This window comes from Anguilla rostrata, chromosome 2 (genome assembly GCF_018555375.3).
Source record: "Anguilla rostrata isolate EN2019 chromosome 2, ASM1855537v3, whole genome shotgun sequence".
Classification (NCBI taxonomy): domain Eukaryota; kingdom Metazoa; phylum Chordata; class Actinopteri; order Anguilliformes; family Anguillidae; genus Anguilla; species Anguilla rostrata.
The window spans coordinates 35,152,457-35,179,511 of NC_057934.1; the positions used below are offsets into that span (position 1 = coordinate 35,152,457).

Consider the following 27,055-nt stretch of genomic DNA (forward strand, 5'->3'; position numbering starts at 1 on the left):
TCCATGTAAGCCAGGCATGGAAGGCATGTATTATGGTGGTCAGCCTCCTACCCTCTGGATTCCTCGCCGAACTGAGATTTAACAATAATGCTAAACCCGGGAGCATATATTGAGGAATGATGGCACAAGATAGAGTCGAGTGTAACCACTCCCAAGTTCCACGTATAGTTAAACCCAAATTTTAAATTATCATATAAAATGGAGTCAGATTAACACGAGAGTAAAACATAGTAACTGTTACGCTTTCTTGCTGTGGTCACGGATATATCTGTTGTGTTGTTCCGCGCATTTGTGAATATTCTGATGCTCCCATTGGAATATTGACAGTCCGGCAACAGATCGGATATATCTCTGATGACAGCATAGCCCCGTTTACGAACGGAGAGTAACCAGAATGCTACTGATCCGTTTCAGGCCAGCTTTAAGCGGGATATGAAGCAGCGCCTTCATATCTAACCCGTGGCAACGGAACCAGTGCATTCTTAATTATAATTGTGCCCTGTTCTTATGAACAGAGGGAAAATAACTAACATCTCCGGTTTTGAATCACACCAGCCAAGGGAGAACACGCGGTGCCTTCCCCTCCAGCTACAAACCCTCATTGGTCTAGCTGTGAGGTGTTTACATTAGCGTAGGCGATAAAGCTGTGCTTAAAAATCTTGCACCGACCGCCTTAAAGGAAAAGGAAACTATCATTTTATCATAACTCTAGAACTGCTATCATAGAGCCATAAAGTTAACCATTACATGTGTGCTGTTCAATAAACTGGTCTATAAATATTCTAACCCTTGAATGTTAAAACATGAACAGCTAGCAGTGCTGCTGAAGTCACGCAGAAGTAAAAATATTTTTTGCATCGGTGAGTCTCTCTTTTTTAAAATGCACAGCAAAATAGCCAGTTTTAATTCTATGGTTTGATTAGTTGAAACTGCCTTAAAAATGATTTATTGATTTTAAAAGATTTTACTGTTGTTTCAGGAAAATGAACATGAACTTAATACGTTGTTTGAATTCAGGCTGTCAATGTGAATCTTGTGGAGAAGGCTGGTGCAGATTCTCTTTCAAGATAATGTAGTCAAAGCTGAGCTCCAGATCTATAACAATGAAAAAGGGAACAACAGGCAGTATATTTCTATGGCGGAATTTAATTAAGCTGCACTGAAACATGGTCTAAATGTGAGACAAGGGAAGACACAAAGACTTTTGCTTTTCAAACAGAATTTGTGCAAATCTTATGGTGATGGAGAAGCTGGTGGTTTTGCTCCTCCTGGTCGCTTGTGGTTGTACAAAGTCTGAAGGTGAGAGCATTTAAATTTTGACGGAGCCAACTGTCATAATCATTCTATGCATGCATAATGGTGGCTCTTATAACTGTACCATTCATGAAAAAATTATGATTAATTTTGTTTTCAGCAGTCACCCTTGAAATCTAATAAAATAACTTATTTTCCCCTCTGAAACCCCTACAGATCTTACGGGTAAAGCTTTTACTTTCCCATCGGTATCCACTACTCGATATGCAACACTCGCACCTGATATGGATTGGCCATTTTCAGCTGTGACACTCTGCCTGAGATCCTTCCCTGACAACAGCAGAATACAAACTCTCTTCTCCTTGGCCACACCATCACACCAAAACGCCTTTTTGCTGTACAAACCAAAAAAAGGTCATTATCGAGTACATGTCAATGACTTGGCTCATGACTTCTTTGAGATGCCAGACAATCAAAACAAATGGAACTCTGTCTGCTGGACCTGGGATGGTAAAACTGGACTTACTCAAGTGTGGGTGAATGGAAAACGCAGCATAAGGGTGAAGATCACCACCAACACAGTCCTAGCTGGAACTCCCATTATAATCCTTGGCCAAGAGCAGGACACTTATGGTGGGGGCTTTGACGAAAACCAGTGTTTTGTTGGAGACCTTACAGATGTGCACATGTGGAATTATGTTCTTGATATTTGTGAAATCCAGAATTACATGAATTACTTCACATTTAAACCAGGCAATGTTCTGAATTGGAAAGCACTAAATTACAAAGTGAATGGTGAAGTGCTTGTAGAACCAAACCAATCAGGTGGCTGTAATTAGCAAGCATACACACTGTAAAGTGTGCAAAAAAAAGTGCTAATAAACAAATACCTTGCTTTGAGGAATCTCATGTTTAAAGTTCTCTTCTTGGTTTCTCTTGTGCATATAATATGTATTCAGAATTTGTACTTTGGTTCTTGGTTATAATGATTAACCACTGCATGACTGCATGACCAGTGTTGTGCATGAACGTGCAAAAAGAGCGGCGTTCATTGAACGTGCTCATATTTCTGCTGAACTGAACGTGTGAACTTTTGTATGACAATTTGTGCATCACTTTTGTCTGTTCACCACGTGATGCAGTGGTCGCCCCCAACCCTGCATCACATGGTGAACAGACAGAAGCGATGCACAAATTGTCATACAATTGGTTTATTGCTGTTTATTAGAACCAGAACACTTATAACCAGAACACTCAAAAAATCAGTTGGAAACCAAACCAAAAATGCCACGGTCCAAACAGTCAAAAGTTCACAAACAAAACCCCTGGCTCCAACACATCACAGTTCTAAAGATTATGCAACGAGTTATCAGTTGAGCTAATTAAAATAAGCTTCAGTTGCCAAGTATCAGTATCTAGAGACCAGAGAACGGGGCTTGTTGAAGGCAGTGCTCCTAGTGGAAAACATAAGTGCGGTACTCATGTTTCCCAGTCCGCTTCAAGCATTGGTTGTTTGATCAATACCTTGTGAATCCTCCTATTCAAGTTTAAATAGAAAATAATATCAATAACCACTCACTGAAGCAATTAATCTCAATTTGCAAATTATTTAGGCAAAATTATTCTTATTGCTGTTTTGTTAAAGCCTATGAAAAGCATCCCATAGGTAAGGTAAGGTCCCATAGGCCATATAATATGATAACCTGGCTTTTTGATAACCTCATTCATATTACTAGTATAGCACATTACTCCAGCAGAATATAAAAGATAACACACTGCAAAAATGTTGGTAGCTTCAGCTGGCGGCCATTGTAGCAAAGGTAATTGCATCTGTGTTTTAATGTCTGTGAAAAGTGGATGTTAACTTCTTTCCAGCACAAGATCAACATGGCCATTAGTAAGAGGAGACATTGTCAGTGTGTTAGAGAGAGTTTCCATAAATGTAACATTTTTTGGATTTTGCTAATTTATTCAGAATATATTTAGCCTAGCACTATGAAATTTTACTTCCAACAGCTTTGACATGTCAGTAGTCTATTGTATCAGAGGTGCAGAACAATTGTAACAGTAAATGTAACAGGTTTTTTCTGCACATAGGGGCCTACTAATGATAATCAAAAAGTCAGATGTGCACAACCACTGACACACAAGTAACTTCTTATCTTACCATGACATAAATTGTGGTAACATCCAAATAGATGAGGAATGCTACTTTTGTTTGTTTATTTACGTCTCTTGTAAGCTTCTGCAAAGCAAATAGCCAACCATAGCTATCCATCCGTTAGCTATACCTGCTTATCCTGGGCAGGGTCACGGGGGGTGCTAGAGTCTATCCCAGTGTGTATTGGGCGAGAGGCAGGAATACACCCTAGACAGGCCGCCAATCTATCGCAGGGCACACACACCATTAACTCACCATTCACACGCATCTACAGTATGGGCAATTTAGAGTCTCAAATTAGCCAACATGCATATCTTTTTGGACTGTGGGAGGAAACCAATGCAGACATGCTAATTATATATGCCTGTGACCAGGTAGCTGTTTCTTTTTCATGAATCACTTGAAGCATCCAGAAGATTAAACACCATTTAAAATGCCTTTCCCCCAAAAAGGACACAATATATAGGTTAGATCATTTTCAACACCATATAGAGTCCCTTATCTCCAAAACTGAAGCCCTCCCCATGAATGCCCTGGATACAAACCCTCTTGCTTTATCTTTAAATGGCATTGTATAAACATACAATGGAAAAAAGCAGGTTGTGTGTTATAGCAACTCAGAGGTGCCGTAACTGCAACAGCTGTTACATTTATACAAATGAGGACATCAAGTTTTGTGGTCACCTAGCATCCAATTCCCACAAGAATACACTCTGAAAACCATACTAGCTTTTCAGCCATATACCCAAAAATGACTTCCGGAACAGAGCTTTACTTGCCTCACTCAAAAGCAGTTTTTGGAAGTATTTCCCGAAAAGGCTATCACTTTGCTCCATTCCTTTGGGGGGCAGTAGAGGACTGAATTGCACATGTACAAACCATAAATGGCTCCGGTAGACTCATTGTACATTAAGTTATTGACCTTGTTACATTTATCAAGCGTTACATTTGGGGCGACTCTCCGCTATCTATGTTTGCGAGGAGAGAATATTTTTAAATCTATTTAAAACACATCACTCCTTCATCTTTAGGAATAGTGGCCTGTTAGAGAAGTTGAGAAATGGTGACTGAAGATTGCTGGCTTTTTTGTAGGGAATTAAAAAACTTGAAATATTACAACTGTGTTCTGAAGTTTTTTTGTAATGAGGACACAGCCTAAATCATATCATCATAAAATGATGATCTATATGCTGATGATATACTGTTATACATAACAAACCCTTCATCCTCCCTTCTGTCAGTCCATAGTCTCATCAGCAGGTATGCCCTGGTGTCTGGTTATTCCATAAATTGGTCCAAATCCGAGATTCTGCCTCTAAACAAAATAAACCTGGATGCTGAGCCCAGGGATCTGCCATTCAAGTGGACCACCTCAAGTATCAAATACCTCCGAATCCATATCTCACCAAATTTAAAGTTATTTTTATTCCATTCCCCAAGCCGAAGACAAACTTGGTACAAAAGTGTCTGTCGTGAATAAAACTTTTTGAAACTTGCAGTCAATGCCGTAGACAGACACAGCTACTTTTGCTCCAAGGTAAGTTGCATTCTGCCTATTAATAACATTGGATAACAAATCTAACTGGAGTTAGCTGAGTAATTAAATCAAATCAAAGTTCATTTGTCAAATGCACTGTTAACAACACAGCAGGTAGGCTGTTGTTATCTGGCAATTAAATGCTGAAGCTCACCCACGTGCATCATTGTGTAGCTGCGCAAAGAGAAAACAGTTTTGAAACAATAAGAGAAATAATAAACTAAAAAAAAAAAAAAAAGATAAGATAGATAAGAAAGGAAGTATAAATAGAGCTGCCGGGAGGTAGGCTAGATATTGCACATGATTAACGTTGAGTTAGGTCGTTATGGTCTCCCTCAACAGTGTAGAGTATATGGGGCATACATTAGCCCTACAGATACTGAAAGTTAGACTTTGACCAAACGTCTCTAGGCTAAAATCACAGCTAACATTAATAAATACTTCTTGGGTGTTTTTTTTTTTTTTTTTTTTTTAAATCTTGCAGTAGTATTGTTATTCCGACCAACTGTTTGTTAGAAAACAAGGCTAAATGGCAGATGACCTTTTAAAGCACTTTATAAATGGAAAATCAAACAATGCCTTCATTTGTCAACATTTCCACAGTTTGACGTATTTCTTATTTATACACTGATTGTATCATATGATTGTATCAAGCCAAAAAAGATTCTAGATTATACTTTCAAAAACCATCTGCAATTTCTTGTGGTAATTCATTGAAGCAGATGCTGCCAGCTGACTCCATCTGCTTTGTTTGTAGTACATAGCAAGTCGCTCAGGAGGGTGGTATTTTTCAAAATTGCTGCTTTCAGTATCTCCAAATAAAAGTGAGAGTAAAATTGATACCAAAAACTTTCACAAGCCCATTTCTCCCTTTTATACAAAACCCAGCCATCTCAACCCCTTCAAAAAACTCTCAAATCTGTAAATTTCTTATCTTGCTAGATAAAACCATGCCAAGAGCAAGCTCAAAGTTCAGTTTACACAGATTAAAATGAACTAGTTCACGTTCATAGTTTGAATTTTGAACTAAGTTCACAGTCCCAAAAAATGAACTAGTTCACGTTCATTTCTTCCATTTTTTAAATTCTGTTCTATTCTGTTTAAGTAGAACTTCCTCCGATCCCGAGCTCCACCCCAAGACCCAATCATTGCCACTGCTGCCCACTTCCCAAACTAAATGAATTACTACTACTATAGAATCAAGATTACTTTTAAAAGCCAAGAACAAAAAGAAAAAGACTGTATATGTTTAACCACTTAAACAATATGTCATATTATGCAGAAAGTGAAAAAAAGAGGTGCAGTAAAGGTATACTGTAGATGCAATGGAAATTTGATTTAGCCTGCATGAAACAAATTATGCAGAAGTTCAAAAACATAAAATAGATTCATATGCTTCCAAGCGAGCTGGTACAGGCTCCACCACTGGCTTCATTACAGTCGCTAGCTGAAAGATGTGCTATGATCAATCCTATAGTGGAACTTTTACTGTTTCTTGAAGGTGCAACAGAAAATTTTTGGTGCCATTGACCGTAATCAAGGCTGAAGGAACACATGAGGAAGCATAATAAAATAATAACAACACTAATCCATACTGTTGTATTCTTTTATTTAGTTTTCTCCGGTTTCACATCTTTACACAGAAATCAGACCCGGCTCTGCTCCACCTATACCCCGGCTTTATTTCGATCATTATAATGTATTGATGAACTTTATGGCAACGTAAATAACCGTAACGTTAAGGCCAGTTCAGATCAATGATTCGCAACGAGACGAAACGGTTTTAGAATGTTGCAGAGAAAATTGCAGCGGTGGGAACTGGTTAGTTGCAGAGCGTCTGAAGCCGTTGCCTGGGGTCTCAAAAGACCCACCTTGTCAAATCGCCAAGTGCAGTTTTAGAACGTTTACAATCAGACGTCTTGGAATTTTGCAAGTTGCATCCAGTCTCGTTGCGAATCATTGATCTGACCTGGCCTTTATTTAGCTACATCGCAACGTTGCAACAAGGTAGCATTGCATTCGAGAGACGGTTTGCGAGGTCGGTACCGGTCGGTAGCGTTAGCTAGCGTTTTTTCTAATTGTTAGCTGACATTAGATTGTGTTAATTACATTTTATTAATAGTCCTTCAGGGCCTGATAGACATAGGGGGGGTCCCAGCTGTACGGTATGGTAAGGTCCAGCGCACCCAGGCCCATTGCCCTTAGGAAGGGGGTGGCGTAGTATCTAGCAAAGGAACCAGAGGCCTTTCACTCCTTCCCAGCGTTCTGGACCAGGGCGGCCAGACCCTGCACCATAATGATTTTAACGATGTCAGGGTCCCCCGCCCCCTATTCCTCTCCTCTTTGAGGAGGGTGGCTCTACTCAATTTTTCCATATTGCTCCCCCAGACAAAGCGAAAGGCCAACCTAGCAATTTGCTTGCTGGTGGCCTTGTCTGGGGGAAACACCCTCCCCACATAAAGAAGAATGGGCAGGACAATTGCCTTCAGGACAAGGATCATGGTCAGGGGCCGCGCACTCCAGCTCCGGGTTTTATTTTGGATGTGGCGTAGGGCTCCCTCCCAGCTCGTTTGCCCTCCTCCATCAGCCTGGAAGGTCACCCCCAAGAACTTGATGTTATCTCTGCGCACAGGGAAGGAAACGGTTAGCGGCTCACTATAATAGGGAGACAGAAACAGTTCACTGTTGTCCCTGTTGACCAGGGCGCCAGTGGCCGCACAGAAGTCGTCCAACACCTTGGTGGCACAAGCGATGGAGCGACTATCTGTGGCGACGATGATCATGTCGTCCATGTATGCCATCACCTTTAGCCGCTCTCCCCCCGCCCCGGTAGTGGGTAATCCGCCACTCCGGGGCTGGCCCTGATGGCCTGGAGAAACGGTTCCAGGTAGATGACGTACAGGAGAGATGCTAGAGGGCACCCCTGCCTGACGCCAGACCTGATGGCAAACGGGTCAGAGGGCTGCCGGTTGACAACCACTCTGCCCGTTATGTCAGTCAGGCAGATCTTCGTCCAGCGCCGGAGGGGGCCAGGAATGTTTATTCTCTCCAGCACACTCTCCAAGCACACATGACTCACCCGGTCAAATGCCTTCTCTTGGTCGAGACTGAGAACTGCAGGTCTGGTCCGGTCCGATCACCAATGTTATCAGGCCTTGGAACCTCCTCATCAGCGCCTTCGCCATGATCTTATAGTCGACTTCAGATCCCCCTTCTTTGGGACAAGAGCTACTGAGCTCTGTCTCAGTGAGGCCCCCAACCGCCCTTCCCTGTACGCCGCTCTAAAGACTTCCGCCACGTCCTCCTTCAGGAGATCCCAGTAAGTTTGGTAGAACTCAGCTGGGATTCCGTCAGGACCCGGAGCTTTGTGCTGATTGAGGAAGAGAACGGCCCGGGTGAGCTCCTCGGTGCTCAACTCCGACTCCATCTGCTCATCACCCAGACGTCTGTCAAGGCAGCCCAGGAAGGTGTCCATGAGAGCCTCTCACTATAAAGGCCCCCGTAGAACTCCCTGACCACCTCTCGGACCTCCGCCTCTTCAGACACCACCACACCTCTGTTGTTATAGAGAGACAAGATGTTGTTAGTCTTAGACTGCGCCTTGCGGAAGAAAAACCGTGTGCACTTCTCATCCTCCTCGAGGCCCTCGAGCTTGGAACGGAAAGTGAATTTTTCCTGCTCTTCCCTGTAGAGGGAATTTCACTGCTAACATCCAGGCCTCAGGACTGGAGGAGGCTCAGTCTCTGGAGGGCAGCATTGTGATGTACAAAAACTGCCCTCCTTTCCTTCGCCTTCCTCCGCCCGACTGCCCGGAAGTAGCCTTGCACTCGCTCCTTCACCATCTTCCACCACTCCACCTGGGAGTCAAAGAGGTGTTTTAGACTCACTCACTCCAGGTAACGTCTCGAGAAGGAGAGTCGCACCTGGGGGTCTTGGAGATGGCTGATGTTCATTCGCCAGAGCCCCTTACCCACGGTTATGGTTTTCTTCCAGGCCAGGGACACGGTCACCATGTGGTGGTCTGAGAAGTGCACCACCTGGATAGAATAAGCGGGCACCCCCAGGCCTGGGGAGAGCAGAAACAAATCAATTCTGGAAGAGGAGCTACCAGAGGAACTCACCCACGTGTGTTGGGGGGGAGAGGCGCCCCCGGCGTCGCGAAGGGAGAAATCCTCTATGAGGGATCGCAGCAGGTCGCTGGAACGATCCCGTCTGGGTCTGCTGCAGTCATCATCTGTTAAGGCACAGTTGAAATCGCCCCCCCCCCCCACGACGACCGGCATTGAGCAATGTAGTAGTGGTGGGAGTTTTGTGAAGAGGGAGACCCTCTCGGCCACGCTGGTGGGGCCGTACACGTTGATGACCCTGAGTGGGGAACCCCCGACCTCGAAATTGGTGACGAGGATTCGCCCACTCTCTACAATGTTGCTTGCTGTTAAATGCACAAAGGGGTTTTTCACCAACGTGCCGACCTCATCAGCTCTGGCGACGTTGGAGCCAGACCAGAGAGAGTCTCCCATTCTCCATTCTTCCCCCAGAACGCCATCCAACTCGCGGAAAGGAATGCCACATTCCTGGAGCAGGATGACGTCTGAGGGGACCTGAGACAGAATGGAGAAGACTGTATGTCTTTTGGCCGGATCTTTGATGCTGCATGTGTTGAGGGTTGAAATTTTTAGTGAATATGTCATGATGAATTTTATGTTTATGTATGATTTATGAACCAGTGTTGCTGTTTGTAATGTCTTTACATATTTTGTTGAGTTTTTGATTTACTATGTCCTGGTTATTAAGACGCCTACTCACCCCTGGACCATGTGCAATCACAGGCCTCCCCTCCTGACTGCCTGGGAGGTTCCGTCCTGGAGAGGTGGGGGCAGGTGTTCTTGCCCCAGGTATCCCCCCAGTCCCTGGAGGGCCCTGAGAGGAGGCTGATGTTGCAGACCCTTTAACAGAGTCTGGACCGGGGGCTGGGTGGTCCCTAATGGTCCTGGGTTGAAAGGTGATGGGGTTTTGAAGGTTCTCTTTGCAGTGTATGGGTGGTGGTGAAGATGACTTGGCAGGGCGGGAAGGGGGCTCAGGCCTGGCTGTGGAAGGTGTGCTGTGTTCCGGTTTTGAATTTGGCTGTGTTGTTTGTTTTTTTGTTTGTTCATGAGAAAATGGCTCTTCGCGAGCGAGGAGAAATATTTTGTGAGCGAGTAGAACTAGCTTGCGCGCGGCTCATTGTTTTACTCTCTGTGTTGAAATTTGCGTGCGTGAAAGTGGTTTTGTGCTCGCACAGTGAATATCTGCTCGCGTGGCTGCTTGTTTTACTCGGGCAGTGAATATCTGCGCACGCGTGGCTGCTTGTTTTACTCGCACAGTGAATATCTGCTTGCGCTGATTATTGGCATTAAATTGATGCCATACGCCACTAGTTAGCGCGTACGGATGCTGTCCTGCACGCATGAGTAGGAGCTAATGACACACAGCTACAACCACCGATACAGATGTATGGACACACGGAGGACAACAAATAACGTCACAGAGGTGAGGACATGCCATAGCTAGCTAGCTATATAGTTAGCCAAGTTTTACTCATTACACTTTTAGGATATGACTAATCCCTGGAACATAATCGCTACTTGCTGATCCCCGCCTGTATACACGGTGGCGGTGCGCCGTGGGTCTGGATGGTTTTGTGCTTCTTCTGAGCTATACGCCCTCATTGAAATGCATTGAGGCTTGATGACAGTGCCAGTTGCAATTTGAAGCAAGCCCACACAATTCCTTCAGGAATTGTAACCTTTCTAGTTCAATTTGTAGTTTTAGAGTTTTCGCCCAGAACCCGTAAGGGGGAAGGGTGAAAGTGTTTGTTTATCTCATTTCGTGTTGGTGTGGGTGTCTCTCTCTGTGGCAACCAGAAGTGCACTCGCGGAACTTCCGCATCTCTCTCCCAGGGGCGTCACCGTGGCAATCCTTTATTTATCCAGAGTCACAATGAGACAAAAATATTTGTTCATATAATCTGCACATGCAAGGATGACGGTGCAATGTGATAATTATCTTGCAGTCCAGGCCTGACAAAGCTCTGTATGGCCACCAGAGAGAGCCATTGTTTAGCACTTTAACTTGCTGAGTGGGTCAATTCCATTTCAGTAAGTTCAGGGGAAAAACCAATTCACTGTTTAAATTAGAGAATCCTCAGGTAACATAAGATGCATTTTTTTTAATTCATTGAATTAATTCCAATTGATTTCTCGAGTGTAAATGAAGTTTTGAGTTTAGTTTAATTGAATTTGAATTTCAATTATTAGACCACAGACCAGTTTATGAATGGATAATATAGAGGCCAGACATTTTCCTGAATACTTCATAAGCAAATTAACACATGGATTGTATCAGTATATTTAAAAGCAGTTTTGTAACGAAAATGTCAAAATATGTTCAACACTTATTTGTTTCTCAGAAAAGAATGTACATTTTATGTACATGGGTGTCAATGGAGTGAAAAAAGTATTGCCACTGGGGTGGGCAATTTCAGTCCTGGAGAGCTGGTGACCTGTATGTAGATTTTTGTTTCCTCCAGTTTTCCTGGCCAAATTAGCTAATTGGCTGTATACACCAACGCTGGTTCACTCAGTGATTCGATTAAAGTAAACCATTTCATACTGGGACACGAGCAGTCTTTGTTTGTCATTCATGTGCTTATCAAGAAATGTAGCCTAACTGTCATATGGTGTAAATGTTAGGGCTGCTTAAGTAATTAAGGACAGAATTTGACATGAAAATTAGAAAGAGGTTTGGTCCTTGTTACCCAGCTGTGCACTAGAGGCAGACTGTCTGCACTTGTGCAGAATATGCAATTCACAAAAACATTTCGCGCTTCAGTGCAACACGAATAAAAGCGAATGCCTTCATTTAATCAGATCTAGATGTTGGACTTTTTCTAATAAATGAACAATTTTTCTTTGCTTTTAACATCATACTTGTGCCTATACTTTTGGATAAGTTGTGGCCAACTGTCCATGTTTTCCCCCTTGCGTAAATGTGCCACCAGAGTAAATGGATGTGAAAACAGAATGCCATGTTTTTTTTTTTTTTGTCATCTTTTTTATTACATTTAAGTACAACAGCTCTTGCTTCATCAATAACATTTCGTTTAATTTTACTACTATACTGCTGTTTGTTATGGTATAATGGTATATCCGTCCACATCTTCCACACAATATCATCTAATGGTTATTTATGGAACTTCTGTTAAAATGTTGAAGGAAAGACTGAAGGAAAGACTGTCTCTTACTCTTTGTATTATATTGTACTGTAATAGTGGCTTTTACCTTTATCATGTCATTTCGATAAAATGTGTTTCTGTGTTCCAAGATGTTAGGTTCTCAACTACTAATATATACAAGTGTATTTACAGTATATAACAATGTGTTTATCTTGTTTTATGTTGAACCTTTATTCAAAAGCATTATTAAATGCTTTATTGATTGATCACATTAAATGAATGAATAGATGAATTAATAAATATATAAATATGAATTCAAGAAAAATGTAAATAAATGAATGCACACAAAATGAATTAGCAGATAAAATCTGCATTGAATGGGTATTTCTGCATTTATTTGCATATTTATTTATTTTCTTGATTATTAATTTCTGTACTTATGGGCTTACTTATGTCAGTCAAAATATGTCATGGTATGATTCTTGAATGTAAAAGCTGCATCCCCTAATTATCATATGGATGAAGAAATACTGGAATAAATATGTGCAGGAATAAATGAATCAAGAAATAAACATGGAAAGTGCAGAAATTATTTTTTTTACATTTCTCTTGTATTTGTAGTTATGTATACATTTAGTTATTTTGTTTATTTATTTTTAATTTTGCCATTTTTGGTCATCCATATAACTGCACTTCTCCAGTGAAGAAATACCTAAAGGATTGAAGACCAAAGGACTGTATTCCAGACAGGGGAGCAGCTTTGTACAATCAATGTTCAAGTCTCCCCAGCAAGTGCATAAATAGTAAACATAAAAAACCTGCTGCTCTTTGTAATTACTTTCCCACATGGACATCTTCCCAGGATAACTGTGTGGCTTTAATAAGTAAATAAACCTATGTAGGAAAGCACTGGGGGCCTTGTACTGACCAGCACAGGAATTCCTGCGGTGTTTAAAGTAGGAGGCTGGGTCAGTCGTTCTCGTGCCAAGCTCTCAGAGGGGAGATCCCTTGTTCCAGAAAGGGTGAGGTAACGCCACTGCAATCCTGGGCTCTGCATCCCCCCAACACCCCCCACCGCACCCCCGAAGAGACGCCGCCCTTCTCTTACATAAACCTGGCCTCTGGCTGCATTCCACAACCGAATGATTAAACGGGGCAGTCGGTGCCTGGGACACGACGCCTTACCCCAGGTCTGCTCACCGGCGTGTCTTCCTGGGAGGAAATACGGACAGGACAGGCCAATAGCAAGTCTGCAATTCCACTCTGAGGGAAAGCGCGCATCGGGGGAAATGAAGGAAGTGCTCCGGTAATTGGCAGCTTGCTGGTGGCCAATTGTTTCGCAAAGGCCTGCGTGCGCTCTTTAGGAAACACTGAGCCTGGAGTATTTAGTGATCAGGAAAAGGGAAACTTTAACGGCTTGTTTTTGTTACAGGGCTGACACCCAATGGCATTTGAACAAGACTGTGAGGGGTCTTCAGCTCATTTTAATCACTAACTCTGACTTTGCCAGTTTGTGGAGATTCTCCTCCTCTTTAAGACAACATTTTGACACTGAAGGAACAGTCAGCCTTCTAAGCAAAGGAAGAACGGCAAATCAGTGACTACGTATGTAATATGAGGCTAGTTAGCTTTGTGAGGTGCCAAATAGAATCATACTGAGCTCTTAGACGATTCAGAAAAAATGTACCAAGTCATACAGCACAGAGGGCACTGTCTGGGCAAGTGAATTAAGTTGTGCTAATGGGGTCTTCACCTTTCCCTGTTTCTGAAGGCCATTAGCACTTGATGAGTTTTCTCAAAGTGCACAGGAAACATGGAGAAGCCAAGGTCTGCAGTTCTCATTAAGCATTGCATTGTCCTCTCAGGCCTTTTCCCCCCAGTTTCTCTGGGAGGTGAGATAGGCGACTGAGATTAGGGAAATGGGTGGGATGAGTTTTTGGCCATCTTGTGAACAGCACTGCTCTTCTGATCACTTCACCTAATGAGCAACCGATCGGTAATTACCAGGAGATGAGCTTATGAACAGGGGCTGGTCAAACCGCTCAAAGAGCTTTAGTCTGAGCCGGTGTGGACCTGCAGTGTCTCTTCGTTTAGACAGCTGGCTCTCAGCATCAACAGCACTGTGGCTCGATGCATTTAGTAGCACTGCAGGGATGTACTTGGGACTTGCAGTAGTTTGTGGGTTGATTTCCAGATGGGACTCAACTGATGTATTCCGGAGAAATAACTAACTGGAAGAGGCTCAGTAATATTATGGGTAAGGCATGTGACGGTGTAGTGTGGGTAAGGCATATGAAGTGAACTATTGCAGTGTAAAACCATATGAATATAAAGCAAAGGTAAAGCAAATGAATAGTGCAGTTAAATGCATTTATGTGGTTCTTGTGAACCTGTGGTTACATAACTTCATGTTCTCAACAATAAGAGGCATGACCAAAGCATTTCCCTGCATTGCCCCCTTTAATACTTAAATACACATACACATCAGCCACAATTCAAAATGGACACTTCACATAATTCTCACACAGTAAATTCCATTGATCCCCCAGCTGACAGTGTTTTGGCTTGATAAAAGCATGAATCCAGAGTCCTCCCCCCCTCCCCCACACTGTAAACATTCACAAATCAACATGTCAACCATGAACAAAAACAGGCGGTCGAACATCGCTACTTGGATCACTGCAGAACACACCATTAACATAATGCTACCTACGGTTACAGGTGACAAAATAGCACTCTACCTAGTTCACTTCCAGATATGTTTTTATTATAGAGCATTGCATGATTCATGCTGAAAACCCAGAAAGTGGTGGTGAAAACGTCACTTCCAGAAAGGTCAAGACAGCAGGCCATTTTTAATGTGAAGCAAATGGAGAAGCAGCTTTTAAAGAACGCAGTTTTCTCATTTCGGAACGTTTCCAAAGCAGGGTTCATACTCTACCGCGAAATTTGCTTGTAGGTCAAAATCCATCTGAGCAAGAGAAGATTTTGTGCGATGTGTTAAGTAGCAAATCTCATATATGTAAGAAAAAAAAAACATTCTTAGCACTCCTGAAAGGCCTTGTCTTGAGACGCCGCTCTGGTAACGAATGTCGAAACAATCTCACACACGTTTGTCAGTAAAGCTCTGTAAGCCGAAAGCTGCGTTTTTCTGAATACCTGCTTTGCCAGCAACCTCCCTTAGAGGTTCAGCAGCGAAACAATTATAGAGAATACACTAATTTCATTTGCATGGAAAAGCTAAAGAAAATGATAATGCAAAGATGCCTTGACTACCTTCTAAAAGCCAATGAGAATTATACACTGAAGTCTAAGAGGGAGATGTATAATTCTTCCAAAGGTGAGTGTTCATTCTGGGAAGGGGTAACAGGCCTGATGTACCTTTCAAACTCAAGTAAGACCCGTATGATATTCAGCTTCAGCATGTCTCTGTCAGGTAATGCCACTAATCTAAATCCAGTTTTGTTGATTATAGCTCACTTTATAAATATTTCTTCATGTAAATTATAAAGAAAATAAAAATATGGAATAAAATAATAAATACATAAACAAATGTAGGGAATATTCACAGACAACACAATTTCCATGACAACAAAAAAGAGGTTTGAGTTGAACTCCAGTGCCATTTTTACAATTTTTACAAATGCTGTGCAACACACATATACAGTACATGCTGGGCCCCTATCATTTCTGTGGAGAAATGATAGCAGGTGTATATACCTTATATTACAGTATTACAGTTGTGAGTGCACTCAGATTGTTTTGCTTAGCAAACTGAAGAAACCTGCTAGTTCTGCTGGAATAACGATTTTTACAGATGTCAACCTGTGCAAGCCTTACTGCTTCCATTTGGGCTTTTAAAGCAGGGGTGTCCAATCTTATCCGAAAAAGGCCGGCATGGGTGCAGGTTTTTGTTTCAGCTCAACACTAAGACACCTGATTCTACTTATCTTCTTCTTCTTTGGTTTTAATGGTGGTTGGCAAACTAAAATTAGTGCATTACTGCCACCTACTGTATGCATTGCTATCTGGTTTAGTTCTCTCAAAAAATAGATAAAACAACAGACCAACCCTCCCATATCTGACTCGCGATTCTTCACTATTTCCCTATATCCCTGGCATCTGACTCCCTCTAAACCCTTTCGCCAAAATTCCCTGTATTTCGTCCCCCTTCACATCCGTTATACCCAAAATCTCTTTCGCTGCGTTCACCACCATCTTGATCCTCTCTGATTTTGCCTCTATTTCACTAGCACAATTGATCACCATCGCTATAAATGCCAAGAACCTTCTTCTATCCATATACGTCATTTGTCTGTCACATCTCACTTGATCCTTTCCCTTTTTCAGTTCTATTCTGTTCCTTCCTCACAGTTCCCGTTTCTGCCCTCACTCTCTTCGTTGCTTCTGCATGTTATTTTGTTCTGCACTTGTGTGCTTTCTGCCTCACTTTCCCTCTTCCTTATTTCACACTGCTTTGCCCCCACATCATGATTTCCCCCACAGTGAAAACATATTGCCTGGTCTTTAGACATCGTACAATCCTCAACCGAACACCCATCTTTCCCACACCTTCTACACCTGTGATCCCTTTTTCTACAAACTGCTGCCACGTGTCCATAGTCCAGACACCAATAACACCCCAGTGGAACCCTCTCATATGCCCTCACCCTGTAACTAATGTAATCTAAATAAATCCTCTCTGGTAGGATTCTACTTATCAATGTCTGGATTGAAGACCTGTGTTGAATTGGGCGTTGTACTGATGGGCTAAAGCAAAAAACGTGCACTCAGACCAGCCCTTTTTGGAGAAGACTGGACACCCCTGCCTTAAAGTGACGGTGTCTGGTCTCTGAATAACAGCTTGGCAGATTTTTCATGAAGAAACATCCTGTTTGAGGAGCAAGGCATTGTGGGATGGATATGGTGAGCACAAGACTGATGGGCGTGATTTTGTAGACCCTCACTGGTGTGAGAGGGAAGGTGTGGTGACTGAGGTCAAAACTACCGCTGGTTGAGGTCAGAACAATTCAGACTACTGTACCTTGGAAATGTAGAGGATGACAGCTCGCTTCTCTCAATAAGACAAGTAAAGCCTGTCCATTCAGTGGTATTAAAGTTAGGGACAATCCAAAACTAACAGGTTTCATTGCTACTTCTGTGCTTTCACACATCCCTATAATACTCATTGACCAATAGGCACTGGCTCTGTTAAGTGTAGATAATGGTCAGTTAGGTTTTCCTTTTTTGTGGACAGTAGTGCAAATGCAATACAAATGGAGTACTGGGTCTCACCCGCCCTTTTTTATAAAGTACACAACCAATAATTTATCAGATAAAAAATAAACAATGACATTAACAAGAATGCAGTTTACTAGCTATATACTGAGGACTTGCTTTGGTCAAAAATGTCTGCTTTTAATTTAATAAGTGATACTTTTTTAAAAATATTTTCAATAAATAATTAAGTGACTTTATTCATGTTATAATAGAAGGTACTAATTGTTTCATTGGTTTAGCACAGAACTTAGAAATAGCCTTATATTGGATAATAACTGAACTCAGAATTCACTTCTGACCACTGGCTTAAAATGCATTGCGGAGAACTCAAATTGATGGATTTGATTGGCTGTTCAGCAAAGACACAAAGTCATTCAAAACTAACACCAATGCAGGGCCACAACTCCTACAACATTGAGCCACAATGGGGCAGGGGGTGAAAACTACGCCATAGTTCACAAACACTACACAGAACCAACCCCGCTACCAGAGGGAGGGGCAAAGCTGGAGGGGGGTGCTGGATATGTCTACTCGTCAAATCTCCCCTCCAGGATGCTGTCGAAGGAGAATGGGATGAACTTGAAGCCCTGTCCCGTGTAGAACTTGTTCTGGAACTCCACCCTGCAAGAACAACACAGGAGCCTTAATTTGAATAAATTCCAGTGTGTTTTAACTGCTTTCCTTCAGGAGTTTCCTTCAAAGATGCAGCCACTGATTTAACAAGTATTGTTGAAATTCAGTGCTATTCATTCACTCACAGCCGTACAGAACAAAATTCATCACAGAAGGGAATGTGTGTGTGTGTGTGTGTGTGTGTGTGTGGCTCGATAGCTTTTTTCAGAAAAACCAAACCACAACCCCGTTTGTGATGTTTAGGGTGTCTGTTCTGCCGAACTCCCCATCCAGTATTCCATAACTGAAATTCTGTTTTAATATCCCAGCTGTGGGCTCCACTGATCAACCAGGGGAGAAAACATGGGCACCTGCCAGAAACTAGCCTCCCAGAGCAGCAGAGCCAAATAAGGAGTGAAATGCAAAGTTGTCTCCTGTGAATAAAGATCCTTCATCTCCCTTTTGATTAAAGTCAGAGTGGAAACGTTTCTCCCTCACTGGCACAGTCCTTGTGAGAGAGAAAAGGCTTAGAACAAGCCTGCCTTTTATGTGACTGCCTAGCTGAGTGCACTTTAGACCTCAGCACAGGGATGTAAATTAACTTTTTTGCCAGTAGCACGTAGGGTTATCAGATGCCCGGTTTTGAACCAGAATGTTCGGTTTTCAATTTATTTGCACAGGTCTGGTTTGTACTCCCCACCGGACAATATAAATGCCCGGTCTGAATAGTGGATTGAAATTTGACCTGTAGTTTGTAATGAATTCTATCTTCAGACTGCAGTGTTAAGCTTTTTTTCCCTCCTTCCCCTTATCCCTACCTCCCCGGTCTGCAAGGAGTTCAACAACACCCTCCGGTCCATCTGTTCTGCACACACATATATATATATATATATATATAATATAAAATCACAAATGAGGCAATATCGTTGCACATTACAGCCCTGCCTCAACAAGCTAAAATAGGAATCCATCTATCCATCTGCAACCTAAAACGAAGACTTCCATGATCCAACCTGACAATTGTATTTCATAAACTCACTGATGCAGGCAAATGTTGGTTTGGGAGATGAGAGCTGACAGGGACTGGGCTGTGTTTGCCTGGGTAAGGACTGTAACATCTCTACCCAATAACTAACAGCACATCTGAGGGTCCTGAGAGACATAGTGCTTGGGGCAGAGGGTCAGCACTCATTCAAAGTGCACCTGAAATTCTCAAGACAGCATTTTGGAGAGCATTATACATATTAAAAGTTTCATAATGACAAAGCATGCTATTCCTTTGGTTTTAAAAACAATTTAAAAATCCTTTTGTCATATCACCTCTGACTTAATCCTGCCAGTCGAGTGATCCATTAAAAAGTTCTGAAGTCAGTTATTTCATGTGGAAACAAACTGGTGGGAAATAATAAATAAAAATAAATAACATTTCAAGCTCAATCAGTTCCCCTTCAACCTCGGAATGCATATTCCTATCACTTTTACTATTCTTCCTTTCTTCAAACTGTGGTCAAATTAAAGATGGTGAACAAATAAAGCTCAGAAGGTCTAGACTTAGGTCGGAAAGGAGAAAGGATTTAGCTTTGTGTATTCTCAAGTAGTTATTTTCCTGAAGTTTTTTCTGTTGCTTCTGCTGAGAGCTGCCAGAAATTGTACGTTGGACAGAAGGTTTTTACTTTGTAAAGAGAAGAGGGCACGTTTACATGCATAGAGTGAAGAGGGTTGGAATGTGGGTTTGGAAATGAGTCATTTTTCAGCTATCCATGCTGATAAGCCATTGAACTGTGCTGATGGTTAAGGAGCGGGTGTCCTGAGAAACTCAGTCCAGCCTCTTTGTTCTTAAGCTGTTTCTGTGCTCTTTAATCAGTACTGAGAAGGAAGAGAATGGCTACAATCATATTCTGCCCCAACACTTGGAAAGAATCTGCAGAACATTCAGACAGTGTTATTCATTTAAGATGTATATCTCCAATTCATGTGTTATTTCAACATAAAAGACACTTGAGATAAATCTGGCTGATTTTAGGTGCATTCACCTTTCAATGAAGCACCAAAAATGCATGAAAATATAAAACTTTAAATTATCTACCTGGGAGGTCTGCTTAATTTACTGACATGAGATGTTTCTTAATCACGGATGAACAATGGGTAGGTTTTTCCACTGAAAACAGCTTTAGGTCAAGTGTTCATGAACATGACAGAACAGTAGAAAAAATATCTCCTCTAGGCACACTGTGAAAAAATTCCAGGCATCCTGCCAGGAAAAACAGTGATGTCCAGCCACAATTTCCAACTGTACCAATCTGCTAAATACCTTCCCATCCCTCCCTTCTCCCCACAGCGACACGCCCTGGATTCTCTGACCATGCCGGAGGTCAGACCAGGCCTCCTCCCCCACTAGGAACACTTCACTCCCACCTGTTCATATTTCACTGCTACCCCCATAGGGGGAGCCCTGGAGCTGCAGTCTACACACTGTTCCTTAGTTAAGCTGAAGGTATTTACATTACACCAAACGCAATTTATAAGACCCAAGTTTCATGACTGAGTGAGCATTTTTTAAAGTTTATAATTAAATTTCTTTAATCAATTTTTACTCATGTTCTACAGTGTGACTGTATCAAATGCATCAGAAAACTCTGTTGACTGGGTAACATGGACAAATTGAAAAATGCTTCTATTAAATGCTTAAGTCAAACATTTTCATCACATAAGGGACTGCCAGAGTTGAGTTTTTAGTGCACATTTGCAGTCGATTTAAACCATACTTCCATATAAAAAACAGACATTGGGTCTGAACAGTTATGCTATTCAGTAAAACTCCAGTGCTGAAACAATCAGTTTTTAAATCAATGTTGTCCAACCCTGTTCCTGGAAATCCAGGAGATCTAGATTTTAATTTCAATCCTAATTTGGCACACCTAACTCACCTAATTTGCAGCTCAAGGAGATCTCTAGTTGTTGACTGAGGTATGCTCTGTTAAGGTTGGAGTGAAAACCTACAGGACAGTGGATCTCCAGGAACAGCACTGGGAACCATAATTTTAAATGGAAGAATTCTTCATCATTCTGGTTCACTGTGATTGTTTTCAGATCCCCACTCCTTGGTCTCTGTGACTAAATTATTGGTTTCTTTGCGTCATGTTTTAGTCCTGTTAATGTGGGCAGTTAAAGGCTCAAGAATTTCATGTGACTAAATGGAAATCTCCCTCCCTTGTACCCCTGACTCTTGGTTCAGGGTTTGGACGGAGCCCTATTGTTTCAAACCATTTCTTTCAACTCTGTTTAAAGACATAACTCACCCCAGGCACAGATATTGATCTTGTTGGCTCCAGTGTGGACCAACTCCAGTGCCAACTGCTGACAGGCATTTTCGAGAATGAAAACATGCTGCCGTGCACATGCACACTCACACACACTAATGCACAAAGGTGCGTAACCATGGGCAGATCCAGCAAACAAGACTAATAAGTCAGGTTCTGTGGCTTTAACAGGCAAAAGCAGTGCATGATGTCCATTCTGACACACCACGTAAATGAATACTATAAACAAACTTCAACAGGATTCGTTACGGCATCTTTGCTGAAGGAGAGATTTGGGTCAGTTATATAGGTATCAGAAAGCAACAGGATCTTGTCAAGCAATCAAAAAGGTTCCATTCTGCTTCCATTCGCTCCACCCACATGCAATCAATCTGACTGGACACAGCCAACAGAAGCCCACGACGGGAAACCCCGACAGGGCCCTGCGCTCGCTGTCGATCTGACCCTCCATCCTGTTGCCATGGCAACGATAGACAGCAACCTGAGTCAGAGCGGAGCATGGAAAGACCACGGGAATGTCTCACAGCAATGGCAAATATTTTTGCAAGGGAGTTGAGAGAACAGTTTAAACAAGAGGAGGAGAGGCCACGGAAAAAGTGCTCCCCTGTCAAGGCCTCTCATCAATCTTGCATACGGATAGGGAGAGCAAGCGGTGAAAAGAACAAGGCCCACACTAAGACACATACTAACCTCGCATCAAGGTGTGTGTGTGCGTGGGTTTCCGTACTCAAACCTATTTGTCTGCCTTTGTGCCTGTGTATGTTAGGATCTTGATCTGTTAGTCGGACCAACTGGTACGCACTAGCACAATATTTGATTGTTTATATTTGTTCATATTTTTATGGTAATTTAAATTCCAATTACGCTTAACAGCTTGTTTCTTTAGTTCAACTAAAACAGTTCATTAGTACAACCAGAACAAAACAAAAATGAACCGGAGTGGTCCAACAGATGTGTGCAGCCAGGTCACTCTTTTCTCCGTTGACGGAGCGTTGTTCTGAGATTATTCTGAATAAACACCCAAGTGGTAAAACCACATATAACTAGTAATCAGCCAAATGCAATTAGCCGCTAATAAGCTAGTCCGTTTGCAGCTTGAAAGCAAAACCAGACAAAGTCTGCACTAGAGCCTCGTGCTCAAGAATAGAGCTTAAACCTTTGGAATTTCTTTTTGTTGGAATTGCTAGCCAAGGGATTGAAACTAGAGCTGGACTTTGGCACCAAGGATTGGTTTTCTGTTTGACCTGTAAGTAACATTACCTCTAGGTATCCAGCTAGGGTTGCCAGACGTCCGGGTTTTGACCAAAACATCCGGATTTCAAATTATATCCGGTTTTCAAAATTTACTGGTGGTTTCTTATGAATTTGCGTGTCAGTGACTCGGCCAGGTATTCGGGGTGAGAGGTTGAAGACGGAGGAAGAGACTTCTCTGATTGTAAATACAAGGTTAAAAAATCCTGCATAGTACTGTATGCCTTCAAGGCAGACAGTACATTTAAAGTTAATAATGCATTCAACAATCTGGTTGATCTATAGTAATAACTGTTTAAAATACCCATCATACAAATTTTGAAATTTCCATTTTATAGGTGTTCATTCTTACAAATAATCTATTTTCTAAATTATCTTAAGAACCCCAGACTGATATTAAGAAACGCTTTAGGAAACAGTTGCATTTGAACTAAGATAAGCCATATTGATTTATAAAAACAAGCAAAAAAGCATTAGGCCTCCATCCTGTTCCAACATAAACATGCTTTCTGAAGTTCATTTCACAACCACAAGGTAAGGTCATCATTAGTTCTTACTAGCTTATAGCATACAAAGAAGGTTAAAAAAAATAAACCTTACCTTTGGAGCCCCACATTCCAATGGCCCTCGTTAAAAAGGCAGAATATAAGCAGCTTTCTCTCCAGGAATTTTTTTTCCCCAAATCAAGTTTTCACAACACTGGAATCCTCGAAAATTTCCCTTGAGCTATCTCTTTTGATATGCAGTCACATGGGTGGTTTTTCAGGTTGCATTTAACTATTAAAGACCCAGTGCAAAGACAGGCCTAAATAGATTTTAATGGCCATTTCAAAATGAAAAAATATCTTGAAGCATTTCAACCTTTCAAGTTCAGTTGAGTGAACAATAATAACCCTTAAGGAAGATATGTATCTTAAATTTGCTTAGAAAATTCAAAGAGCTCATTGAAATATCAGTGGTGATATCCACAAGGAGAAGCAAACACAAACCTTAATTCATTCAAGGCTATTCAGACCTTTCTAATGGTGAACCAGCACAAATGCTTCCAATGTTTTGCTGTGCAATCCTGACTGAATTATACAGTACATCCACTGGAACACATCATGTGGGGTGAGCAGTGGTCTCTCATTTTCAGTAAAAAAATCAGTAATCGGTTCAAATTCCTGCTGCACCTTTTCACCTGTAGCTACCCTGCATCGCCACATTTCTAAATTAATGTTTAACATTTGTTCTAAATTAAATTAACATTTCAAAACACAGTCATTAAGTTTTGTATGAAGTCAAGTAAGTTACGTGAAACAATTTAGGAAACATTGGGAGCATTGCTTTGGAATACAGCTTGCTCAATTTGAGTCAATATTTTTTCTTATAACTTACCATAATTTTGATATCAATACTTTTAATGGCAGGCCTAGATTTTGCCAGTTTGAATTAATGATTTACACAGTGTTTGGTATGTGAGTAACTTGGTATTTTTGTACATTAGAAAATGTGTTTTTCATCAGGTATAGTATTTACTTCAATTAATCTTTCTTAAAATGGGTTGTCAACCAGTGTGAAGCACCTTGAATGATTATTATTAATAACTATACTGACAGGATAAATGCAAAAGACAAAAATATGAGAGTAAATTGTAGGTATCTATAAGCCTGTAGTGATACAACATAAGCAAATATTCTCACCATAACAATAAGGATATTATCTTATCCTTCACTGATGCTCGAACTCACCAGTGCAGACGGAGCGCGTGCAGAAAGGCTGACAGGCCCTCCATGATCAGCAGGATGCAGACGGTTAGAGTGGCAAAGGCCGAGAAGATGATGGACAGGCCAAAGAACCCACCGTAGCTCCTTGACGACAGCCCAATGTGCATCACCATGGTCCACAGGACCTCTGACAGCTCTGTTGCCATGAGAAAGGCAGGAGAAAAGAGAGGATCTTGAGGATCTTCAGGTTGTACTGATCTTTCAGTTATGTTTGGATATTACCCTACCTGATTATGTCACAAAACTCTTTACATTGTCCAACTAAAGGTAGGTGTCCATGATAAACTGACATAAGAGAACTCTTGAAAAGATGAACATGACAAGGAGGGACAGGAAAGGCCTGAGGCCTGGAATCTCAACCAGAGATCAGACATGCATGGGTAGATACACCCGTAAGGCTTATAAAATTACGACTTATTTATGAGCCTGATGAGGCTGACATTCCGATGTGAGATAAGTCGGTCCAACTCCCTGGGGATATACTTTGCTAGCAAACCATCAGACTGTTATTTTTTCTGATGAATGATTATCTTCTGTAAATGGTGCTCCAACCGGAGATGGTCATTCAAACCAGAAAAAACGTCCCTGGTGGTGCATCGATAAACTTACTTACCAACCTACTCAAAGCTGGCTAAAACTGTTTAGAACCAATGAGGTTACAGGACCTTTAGTGGAAATCAATCTCGTGAACAAATGTCCTCCTCCAGAGACTCCAAAGGTAGAGTGACTTGGGTGGAGACTACGCCTCTGGTGATACTCACGTGCGTGGGCCAGGCTCAGAGCCCACAGCCGTAGGTAGGAGGCAGTGTTGGAGATGCAGCCCAGGCAGTACTCTATGGTGTGGATGGCCTGATGGACTGCTACATCTCCAAAGTTAAACTGGATGGAAGAGACAGCAGTTAGGGTAAGAGGCAGCAGGTATGCTACTACTCAGGATTCCCTGTTTAGAGAAGGTAAAGTGCTACTATTTTCCAAAAACTATTAAAATGAGCAATTTCAATGTCCCAGTAGGCCAGTGTAATGTTCCAACCTGCTCATACTCTGTCCAAAGGTAATATTATTTCTCATTTTGAGATCTTATCAATGCCATGTCCACATTTTCAAACAGGGTTCTTCATTCATCATTACATATTAAACTGGATATAATTTCATATCTCTCTTGGATTTAATGTTTGACCTCCAAAAAATGTTTGAACCACTTAAAAAATGTGCATTCCATTCTTAACTAAATAAGAAAGTATGCTGCTACAGTATCCAGTCTGTTTATTTAACATCCAAAACATCCAAAGAATTATATCTTAAGCCTTCAAGGCCTTGTTGTTGGCAAGGTCAATCCAGATTCTTGCTTATGAAAGACAAACTTCCTTCTTGAATATGCATATACAATCATTGTATTGCTGGGGCATTACTACCTAAACAGGCGTTCATGTGCAGAGAGCCATGTACTAGAAGGCTGGCTCCCATGGACAATGAAAGCATGAAAGGCAAGCAGGAGCGGATTTTCCTCTTATATTTTGTTTGGATGGGATCAAGCGTCTATTTTCCATCCAGTGCCTCTACTTTAAACTCCAATCTAGAGAGTATAATGATTTACCAAACAAACCAGGAGGAACACATACTGGTGAAAGCAGAACAATGGATAGTCATGGTTTGTGATGCTTCAGTCATAATCATAACACGTTCACCCGCAGTAGATTCTTCTGAAACAGGGTGAACCGTCAGCCTCTTTGTCAAGCTACAGCTTCAAGGCATGACTGTAACTGAAGATGCTGAAATGTAGATGGTGAGAGGTGGAAATAGCATGTGACATTGTGACATCTTACCTTCAGCTGGTTGAATGCAGAAAGTGTGAGCAGGGATCTCAGAAATATTCAAATTTATTCAGCGCCTGATCTCAATTAATCAAAATAAATAATTTGGATTATCATACAAAGGCCACCCGTCCAATACGATGGATGGCAGAGTCTACCCCCATTCAGAATTGCTGAATTACAGGACCAAGGTCCAAGCCAATCACCACAGCTGCAAGGAGACACCTCGCCCACACAATACCCAGAGACCCAGCACCACAGACACACTGGCCCCCCTCAGTCGGAACAATGAAAAGTGTGAGGGCGGAATCAGGCGAGGCACATGGACACACGGGTGATGGAGACAGACGACGACATGGGGGACAGGCGGACAGACGAGCGAGATGCAGGGAACGTGCAGTTGCCTCTTACCACTTCCTCCTCAGCGGGCTTGAAAATAACCACAGGTTAGGTTTAGTTGCAGAGTCCAGAAAGCAATGGTCACAACAAAAGTTATAAAACGGGGAACTGACACTGATGCAAAATGGCATGTCTTGCATGGAACAGCGTGCCTTGTTCCAGATACAAGAACTGTTCCACGCTAGTGGCACAAATTTTGTCTTTGCCTGCTGGGTAGTGCACATTTTCCCTTCAATGCAGTGTAGGGCAGTCCTTGCTGAATCAGACTTAAAGCCACGTTCAGCTTCCGTTTGTATTTGTATGCCTTCAGATGATCGTTAGCTCCATTTCCACAGCCTTGCCAATAAAGGGCAAGTAAGTATGTGCTTCCTGCTGTTCCAGAGCAACTTCCAAGCTCAGGCAGTGTTTCATTTATGTGCTTTTAGTCCTTCAGAACACCTCATCGGGCCAG

The 27,055-nt window shown here is 41.9% G+C and overlaps 2 protein-coding genes across 11 annotated transcripts in view; one reads left to right on the forward strand and one right to left on the reverse strand.

Moving 5' to 3' along the window:
- The first annotated feature begins 795 nt into the window (after nucleotides 1-795).
- LOC135247868 (C-reactive protein-like) lies at nucleotides 796-2,158 on the forward strand. Of its 2 annotated transcripts, XM_064321795.1 has the most exons (3): nucleotides 796-860; nucleotides 1,220-1,299; nucleotides 1,471-2,158. In XM_064321795.1, the coding sequence occupies exons 2-3, from the start codon at nucleotides 1,236-1,238 to the stop codon at nucleotides 2,091-2,093; spliced, it is 687 nt and encodes a 228-aa protein (XP_064177865.1). In that variant the 5' UTR covers nucleotides 796-860; nucleotides 1,220-1,235; the 3' UTR covers nucleotides 2,094-2,158. The 2 variants fall into 2 exon arrangements, with proteins under 2 accessions (XP_064177865.1, XP_064177864.1); XM_064321794.1 differs by lacking the exon at nucleotides 796-860 and having other exon boundaries at nucleotides 1,180-1,299.
- Nucleotides 2,159-14,606: 12,448 nt separating this feature from the next.
- atp6v0a1a (ATPase H+ transporting V0 subunit a1a) overlaps nucleotides 14,607-27,055 on the reverse strand; it is a 33,359-nt gene continuing 20,910 nt past the window's right edge. For 6 of the 9 annotated variants that reach the window (XM_064321803.1, XM_064321800.1, XM_064321801.1 and 3 more), the window contains 4 exons: nucleotides 26,617-26,634; nucleotides 25,156-25,273; nucleotides 24,359-24,530; nucleotides 14,607-18,066 (listed from right to left, as the gene is read on the reverse strand). In XM_064321803.1, coding sequence (XP_064177873.1) covers nucleotides 17,973-18,066; nucleotides 24,359-24,530; nucleotides 25,156-25,273; nucleotides 26,617-26,634 — 402 coding nt within the window. In that variant the 3' untranslated portion in view covers nucleotides 14,607-17,972. The remainder of the gene's footprint in view (nucleotides 18,067-24,358; nucleotides 24,531-25,155; nucleotides 25,274-26,616; nucleotides 26,635-27,055) is intronic. The other 3 variants (XM_064321805.1, XM_064321802.1, XM_064321799.1) reach the window with 1 other exon arrangement.

What these genes read in the sequence shown, in the direction of transcription:
- LOC135247868 (XM_064321795.1), top strand. Translation starts at nt 1,236, where the DNA reads ATGGTGATGGAGAAGCTGGTGGTTTTGCTCCTCCTGGTCGCTTGTGGT. An exon ending in TGGTTGTACAAAGTCTGAAG is followed by an intron (nt 1,300 to 1,470) that starts GTGAGAGCATTT and finishes AAACCCCTACAG; the next exon opens with ATCTTACGGGTAAAGCTTTT.